This window comes from Mobula hypostoma, chromosome 6, assembly GCF_963921235.1.
Source record: "Mobula hypostoma chromosome 6, sMobHyp1.1, whole genome shotgun sequence".
In the NCBI taxonomy this organism is placed as follows: domain Eukaryota; kingdom Metazoa; phylum Chordata; class Chondrichthyes; order Myliobatiformes; family Myliobatidae; genus Mobula; species Mobula hypostoma.
In genome coordinates this window covers 110,525,498-110,534,417 of record NC_086102.1, presented here as the reverse complement: position 1 = coordinate 110,534,417, position 8,920 = coordinate 110,525,498, and the positions used below count along the sequence as shown (strand labels likewise).

Genomic DNA, 8,920 nt, shown 5'->3' with positions numbered 1-8,920 from the left:
CCCCAGGCGGAATAGGATAGAGTTTGATCAATAGTCACATCAAAGTTGATGGTGAACGCAGCAGGCCAGGCAGCATCTCTAGGAAGAGGTGCAGTCGACGTTTCGGGCCGAGACCCTTCGTCAGGACTAACTGAAGGAAGAGCTAGTAAGAGAATTGAAAGTGGGAGTGGGAGGGGGAGATCCATAATGATGGGAGAAGACAGGAGGGGGAGGAATGAAGCCAAGAGCTGGACAGGTGATTGGCAAAAGGAATATGAGAGGATCATGGGACAGGAGGCCTAGGGAGAAGGAAAAGGGGGACGGGGAAAAAATCCAGAGGATGGGCAAGGAGTATAGTCAGAGGGACAGAGGGAGAAAAAGGAGAGAGAGAGAAAGAATGTGTGTATATAAATAAATAACAGATGGGGTACGAGGGGGAGGTGGGGCATTAGCGGAAGTTAGAGAAGTCAATGTTCATGCCATCAGGTTGGAGGCTACCCAGACGGAATATAAGGTGTTGTTCCTCCAACCTGAGTGCGGCTTCATCTTTACAGTAGAGGAGGCCGTGGATAGACATATCAGAATGGGAATGGGATGTGGAATTAAAATGTGTGGCCACTAGGAGATCCTGCTTTCTCTGGCGGACAGAGCGTAGGTGTTCAGCAAAACGATCTTCCAGTCTGCATTGGGTCTCGCCAATATATAGAAGGCCACATCGGGAGCACCAGACGCAGTATATCACCCCAGCTGACTCACAGGTGAAGTGTTGCCTCACCTGGAAGGACTGTCTGGGGCCCTGAATGGTGGTAAGGGAGGAAGTGTAAGGGCATGTGTAACACTTGTTCCGCTTACACGGATAAGTGCCAGGAGGGAGATCAGCGGGGAGGGATGGGGGGGACGAATGGACAAGGAAGTCGCGTAGGGAGCGATCCCTGCGGAAAGTAGGGGGGGGGGGAAGCTGGAAAGATACACTCTGTCCACCAGAGAAAACAGGATCTCCCAGTGGCCACACATTTTAATTCCACATCCCATTCCCATTCTGATATGTCTATCCACGGCCTCCTCTACTGTCAAGATGAAGCCACACTCAGGTTGGAGGAACAACATCTTATATTCCGTATGGGTAGCCTCCAACCTGATGGCATGAACATTGACTTCTCTAACTTCCGCTAATGCCCCACCTCCCCTCGTACCCCATCCGTTATTTATTTATATACACACATTCTTTCTCTCTCTCTCCTTTTTCTCCCTCTGTCCCTCTGACTATATCTCTTGCCCAACCTCTGGGTTTTTTCCCCTCCTCCCCCTTTTCCTTCTCCCTGGGCCTCCTGTCCCATGATCCTCTCATATCCCTTTTGCCAATCACCTGTCCAGCTCTTGGCTCCATCCCTCCCCCTCCTGTCTTCTCCTATCATTTCGGATCTCCCCCTCCCCCTCCCACTTTCAAATCTCTTACTATCTCTTTTTTCAGTTAGTCCCGACGAAGGGTCTCAGCCCAAAACGTCGACTGTACCTCTTCCTAGAGATGCTGCCTGGCCTGCTGCGTTCACCAGCGACTTTGATGTGTGTTGCTTGAATTTCCAGCATCTGCAGAATTCCTCATGTTTGATCAATAGTAGTAGCAGTCCTTTATTATGCATCCAACTTCACACTGAAAGATGGCAGAAGCTCTCACACTGTGTCTAAATAGTGAATGATGTTGTCCCAGTGACTGAGGACTGGACGGTTCTCTGAAACTGAGATTCATCACTTGGGCTCACGAGTCCTTTATTAGCCAGGAGTCTGACCAGGTTCTTCCGAAATTTTATCCCGATAAAGCCATACAGGATTGGGTTCACACAGCTGTGTAGAGATCCCAAACACTGGGTCACATTCAGAGCAATGGTGATGTGTTTACGCCTATCACAAGAGTCGGTGATGAGTTCGCTCCTTAACAGAGTGTCGACAAACACAGTGATATTGTGGGGCAGCCAACAAATAAGAAATGCAAGCACCACGGCGATAATGACCTTCATGGCTTTCTGCTTCTGGAAACCCTTCGTCTGACACAGTCTGCAGATGGTGACACTGTAGCAGAAGACCATGACACCCAGTGGGATGAGGAACCCAATGACATGACGCAAGAACCTGGTGGTGTTTTTCCAGGTTGTGATGGATTCACCCTCGAGTAACTCATAACACAGGACTCTTTCATTGTAGATGAACTTGCCCTTGTAGAGGATGGGTAAAGACAGGAGAACAGCCAGCACCCACACAACAGCACAGACCAGTTTGATCAGGAATGGCCGCTTCTGCCAATGGGACTGGGCAGAGTGGACGATGGCGAGGTAACGGTCAACACTGATGCAGGCCAGAAACAGGATGCCACTGTAAAAGTTCACCTCCTGGAGCATGCTGACAACCTTACACATGGCATCGCCAAACACCCACCCAGACATGGCATCCACTGCCCAGAAGGGCAGAGAGATGGCAAAGAGCAGGTCAGCCGTGGCAAGGTGGAGCAGGTAGATGTCTGTGGAGGATGTTGAGCGCCGATTGTGAAGAATGACGATCATCACCACCAGGTTCCCCATCACGGCGAGGAAATATGCCAGGCTGTAGACAATAGCCAAGACAACATTTGCAGAACTACTGATAATTATTTGTGCACAGGGTGACAATCTTGGGTCATAACTGTAGTATTGAGGGGTGGTGGAGTTTCCAAAAAGGTCATCAATATTGATGTCATCAATTTTTATTTTTATGGCAGCCATTTTCTGAAACAAAAGGTAGAAGAAAAAATACACACTCAGTGGCCACTTTATTAGATACACCCGTACACCTGCCCAATAATGCAAATATTTATTTATTTATTTATTGAGATACAGTGCAGAATAGGCCCTTCCGGTCCTTCGAACCATGCCTAAATTAATCCAAGCTTCACCATGGGGAAATTTTTAATGACCAATTAACCTTTGGACTGTGGGAGGAAACCCATACAGTCACGGGGAGAACGTACAAACTCCTTACATGCAGTGGCAGGAATTGAACCCAGGTCGCTGGTACTGTAAAGCATTGTGCTAACCACTACACCACCGTACTGCCCTACTCAACCAATCTTGTGGCAGCAACTCAATGCATAAAAGCTTGCAGGTTCAGTTCTTGTTCAGGCCTGACATCAGAATGGGAAAGAAATGAGACCTGAGTGATGTTGACTGTGTAGTGATTGATGAAGCCAAACAGGGTTGTTTGAGTATCTCAAAAACTGCTGATCTGCTGGGATTCTCACGCACAACAGTCTCTGGAGTTTACAGAGAATGGAGACAAAAGCTAAGGAACTTCCAGTGAGCAGCAAGTCTGTGGGCAAAAATGCCTCGATAATGACAGAGGTCAGAGGGGAATGGCCAGACTTGATCAAGCTGACAGGGAGGCAACGGTAACTCAAATTAAACACGCGTTACTACAATGGTGTGCAGAAGAACCTCCCTAAATGCACAACATGTTGAACCTTGGAGTGGATGAACTATAGCAGCAGCAGAAGACCACGAACGTAAACCCAGTGTCCACTTTATTAGGTATAAGAGGTACTGAATGAAGGGGTCATTGTGTATAAATATATGGAGATCGATAAAAATATATCTATAATCTGAAATAAAGCTGAAAATGTTACAAATAGGCAATGGAACTTCAAATGGTTCAGTGTATAGATTGTTCATAAATCCCTCAAAGTTGTAAGTTGATAGAGTTGTTGGGAAGGTGTATGGTCTGTTGGCCTTTGCTAATTGGAGAACTGAGTTTGGGAGCCATGAGGTAATGTTGCAGCTCCATAAAATGCTGGTTAGACCACACTTGGAATGTTAGACATAGGAGCAGAATTGGGTGAACCAAATTGGTAAGGGTGCTGAGGAAGAGGATTTCTTGGAATGTATGCGGGATGGTTTTTTGAACCAACATGTCGAGGAACCAATTAGAGAGCAGGCTATTCTGGACTGGGTTTTGAGCAATGAGGAAGGGTTAATTAGCAATCTTGTCGTGAGAGGCCCCTTGGGTAAGAGTGACCATAATATGGTGGAATTCTTCATTAAGATGGAGAGTGACATAGTTAATTCAGAAACAAAGGTTCTGAACTTAAAGAAGGGTAACTTTGAAGGTATGAGATGTGAATTAGCTAAGATAGACTGGCAAAGATACTTAAAGAGTTGACGGTGGATATGCAATGGCAAGCATTTAAAGATCGTATGGATGAACTACAACAATTGTTCATCCCAGTTTGGCAAAAGAATAAATCAAGGAAGGTAGTGCACCCGTGGCTGACAAGAGAAATTAGGGATAGTATCAATTCCAAAGAAGAAGCATACAAACTAGCCAGAGAAAGTGGCTCACCTGAGGTCTGGGAGAAATTCAGAGTCCAGCAGAGGAGGACAAAGGGCTTAATTAGGAAGGGGAAAAAAGATTATGAGAGAAAACTGGCAGGGAACATAAAAACTGACTGTAAAATCTTTTATAGATATGTGAAAAGGAAAAGACTGGTTAAGACAAATGTAGGTCCTCTACAGACAGAAACAGGTGAATTGATTATGGGGAACAAGGACATGGCAGACCAATTGAATAATTACTTTGGTTCTGTCTTCACTAAGGAGGACATAAATAATCTTCCAGAAATAGCAAGGGACAGAGGGTCTAGTGAGATGGAGGAACTGAGTGAAATACATGTTAGTAGGGAAGTGGTGTTAGGTAAATTGAAGGGATTGAAGGCAGATAAATCCCCAGGGTCAGATGGTCTGCATTCCAGAGTGCTTAAGGAAGTAGCCCAAGAAATAGTGGATGCATTAGTGATAATTTTTCAAAACTCGTTAGATTCTGGACTAGTTCCTGAGGATTGGAGGGTGGCTAATGTAACCCCACTTTTTAAAAAAGGAGGGAGAGAGAAACCGGGGAATTATAGACCGGTTAGCCTAACGTCAGTGGTGGGGAAACTGCTGGAGTCAGTTATCAAGGATGTGATAACAGCACATTTGGAAAGTGGTGAAATGATCGGACAAAGTCAGCATGGATTTGTGAAAGGAAAATCATGTCTGACGAATCTCATAGAATTTTTTGAGGATATAACTAGTAGAGTGGATAGGGGAGAACCAGTGGATGTGGTATATTTGGATTTTCAAAAGGCTTTTGACAAGGTCCCACACAGGAGATTAGTGTGCAAACTTAAAGCACACGGTATTGGGGGTAAGGTATTGGTGTGGGTGGAGAATTGGTTAGCAGACAGGAAGCAAAGAGTGGGAATAAACGGGACCTTTTCAGAATGGCAGGCAGTGACTAGTGGGGTACCGCAAGGCTCAGTGCTGGGACCCCAGTTGTTTACAATATATATTAATGACTTGGATGAGGGAATTAAATGCAGCATCTCCAAGTTTGCGGATGACACGAAGCTGGGCGGCAGTGTTAGCTGTGAGGAGGATGCTAAGAGGATGCAGGGTGACTTGGATAGGTTGGGTGAGTGGGCAAACTCATGGCAGATGCAATTTAATGTGGATAAATGTGAAGTTATCCACTTTGGTGGTAAAAATAGGAAAACAGATTATTATCTGAATGGTGGCCGATTAGGAAAAGGGGAGGTGCAACGAGACCTGGGTGTCATTATACACCAGTCATTGAAAGTGGGCATGCAGGTACAGCAGGCGGTGAAAAAGGCGAATGGTATGCTGGCATTTATAGCGAGAGGATTCGAGTACAGGAGCAGGGAGGTACTACTGCAGTTGTACAAGGCCTTGGTGAGACCACACCTGGAGTATTGTGTGCTGTTTTGGTCCCCTAATCTGAGGAAAGACATCCTTGCCATAGAGGGAGTACAAAGAAGGTTCACCAGATTGATTCCTGGGATGGCAGGACTTTCATATGAAGAAAGACTGGATGAACTGGGCTTGTACTCGTTGGAATTTAGAAGATTGAGGGGGGATCTGATTGAAACGTATAAGATCCTAAAGGGATTGGACAGGCTAGATGCAGGAAGATTGTTCCCGATGTTGGGGAAGTCCAGAACGAGGGGTCACAGTTTGAGGATAGAGGGGAAGCCTTTTAGGACCGAGATTAGGAAAAACTTCTTCACACAGAGAGTGGTGAATCTGTGGAATTCTCTGCCACAGGAAACTGTTGAGGCCAGTTCATTGGCTATGTTTAAGAGGGAGTTAGATATGGCCCTTGTGGCTACAGGGGTCAGGGGGTATGGAGGGAAGGCTGGGGCGGGGTTCTGAGTTGGATGATCAGCCATGATCATAATAAATGGCGGTGCAGGCTCGAAGGGCCGAATGGCCTACTCCTGCACCTATTTTCTATGTTTCTATCTTTCTATTATCCCACCTACCACCTCACCTGGTCTCACCATTCACCTGTCAACTTGTCCTCCTTTCCCTCCTCCCACTTTCCTATACAGGTCGCTTCCCCCTTCCCTTCCAGTCCTGATGAAGAGTTGCAGCTCAGAACGATGACTATTTATTCCTCTCTATATATGCTACCTGACCTGCTGAGCTCCTCCAGCACTTTGTGGGTGTGTGTGTGCACGTGTGTTGCTCTGGATTTCCAGCACCTGCAGAATCTTTAGTGCTTCTATGAGATTACGGTCATTTTCTCGGTTATCCAATGGGCAAACCACAAGCAGGGAGGGTGATCCAGGCACCATCATTTCTCCTTGATCACAGATACAGGTTCAACTTAATTCAATCACCGATTAAAATCTACATACCTTTTCAAAGATCGCCTGGTGTTTTGTGCCCTGTATATCAGCTGCTGTAATGATTTCCTAGGTCATCCAATTGACAAGCCACAAGCAGGGAGGATGATCGGGAGCCCCCTCCACAATTCCTGGTAAAGGCAGAAATGTGCCCCTGAGAAGTGAGGTCTCTTCAGTCTAAACCTTCTGGTAAATGAAGCCAAGGCACTGTGGAATGGGAAGGATGTTGCAAAATGTGGTGTAATCAGTTGCACAAAGGATTGACTCACGCAGATTGAGTAGGATTCCAAACCGCAGAGGGATTCCACGATTTGGTGTGACTCGGCATTTACTTGCAAGTAGCACAAACCTCCGATGTTTGTGAACGGAGAAAAAGTCTATGATCTTACAGGAAAGATACTAGCATGGATTGGCTAACTGGCAGGAGGCAAAGAGAGTGAATAAATGGGGTCTTATCTGGTTGGCTATTGGCATCTGATGTAGAGACCCTTTCATTTCAGTTATATGTCAATGATTTGGATGACAGACCTGATAGCTTTGTGGCCAGGTTTGTGGATGATACGAAGATAGGTGGAAGGGTAAATAGTTTTGAGGAAGCAAAGAGTCTGCAGAAAGACTTGGACAGATTTGGAGCTTGGGCAAAAAAAATGGCAGATGAAATATCATGTAGGGAACTGCATGGTCATGCAACTTGGTAGAAGGAATGAAGGCACAGACTATTTCTAAATGGGGAAAAAAGTCAGAAATCAGAGATACAAGGGAACTTAGAAGTCTTCATGCAGGATTCCAGGAAGGTAAATTTGCAAGTTGAGTTAGTGGTAAGGAAGGCAAATGCAATATTAACATTCATTCCAAAAGGACTAGAATATAAAATCAGGGATGTAAAGCTGAGGCTTGATAAGGCATTAGTCAGACTGCACTTGGAGTGTCGGAAGCAGTTTTGGGCCCCTTATCGCAGGAAAAAAAAAGTTCATTATGGAGGGTCCAGAGGGGCTCCACGAGAATGATTCCGGGAATGAAAGGGTTAACATATGAGAAGTGTTTGATGGCTCTGTGCCTGTGCTTGCTAGGGGGCTTCCAGAGGGGCTTCTCGAGAATGAAGAGGATCTCATTCTAGATTATGAAGACACGCAGTCCTCTTTTATTGTCATTTAGTAATGCATGCATTAAGAAATGATACAATATTTCCTCCGGTGTGATATCACAAAACACAGGACAGACCAAGACTGAAAGAACTAACAAAACCACATAGTTATTACATATAGTTACAACAGTGTAACAATACCATAACTCGATGAAGAAGTCCATGAGCACAGTAAAAAGTTCAAAGTCTCTCAAATGTCCCACATCTCACGCAGACGGAAGAAGGAAGAAAACTCTTCCTGCCATGCCTGACCACAGTCCAACTCTGAGTTATCCGAAAACTTCGAGCCTCCGATCAGCTCTGCAACACTGAGTACTGAGCGCCATCTCTGTCTGAACAATTCGACCTCAATCTCGGTCGCCAACAGCTGGCAAAGCCGGGGATTTTGAGGCCTTCCCTCCGGAAGATTCCCAACCACGCAGTAACAACAGCAGCGAACTGGCGTTTCAGAATTTTCTCCAGATGTTCCTCTGTGCTTTCATGTCTGTCTCCATCAAATCAAAATTGTCCACGGCCCCTATTTAACGGATACTATATCATTTTTCACCGGAGGGCTGCGCACACGCGGCGCGCTGCTCTCTCTCCTCCCAGGTAGAGCGGCTGTGGACAAATTGTTTCCTACAGTGGGGGAGTCTAGGATCAGAAAGCACATCCTCATAACTCCTCGTCTCTGTTCTTTAGAACAGAGATGAGGATGAATTTCTTTAGGCAGAGGGTGGAGAATCTGTGGAACTCATTGCCATGGTTGGCTGTGGAGGACATGTCATTGAGTATATTTAAAGCAGGGGTTGATAAGTTCTTGATTATTCAGAGCATCGAAGGGGAAAAGGCAGGAGAATGGGGCTGAGAGGGAAAATGAGTTAGCCATGTTGGAATGATGGAGCACATTTGATGGGCCGAATAGCTTAATTCTGCTCCTTTGTCTTGTAGTCTTATAGGTCTAGCAGAAACACCACAAAGCAGTGGTGCATTTGACAAGGTCCTGCATGGAAGCTTGGTCAAGAAGGTTCTGTTGCTTGGCATTCAGTATGAGGTAGTAAGTTGGATTTAACATAGGCTTCGTGGGAGAAGCTAGACAGTGGGAGTAGATG

The 8,920-nt window shown here is 45.8% G+C and overlaps 1 protein-coding gene across 1 annotated transcript; it reads right to left on the bottom strand.

Annotated features, from left to right (window-relative positions):
• Positions 1-1,502: 1,502 nt before the first annotated feature.
• LOC134347621 (C-X-C chemokine receptor type 2-like) lies at positions 1,503-6,861 on the bottom strand. The gene is made up of 2 exons (XM_063049989.1): positions 6,698-6,861; positions 1,503-2,735 (listed from the first exon to the last, which is right to left on the bottom strand). The coding sequence occupies exon 2, from the start codon at positions 2,730-2,732 to the stop codon at positions 1,662-1,664; it is 1,071 nt and encodes a 356-aa protein (XP_062906059.1). The 5' UTR covers positions 2,733-2,735; positions 6,698-6,861; the 3' UTR covers positions 1,503-1,661.
• Between the last annotated feature and the right edge of the window lie 2,059 nt (positions 6,862-8,920).

Coding starts and splice junctions, on each gene's coding strand:
- LOC134347621 (XM_063049989.1), bottom strand. CDS start 2,732: ATGGCTGCCATAAAAATAAAAATTGATGACATCAATATTGATGACCTT.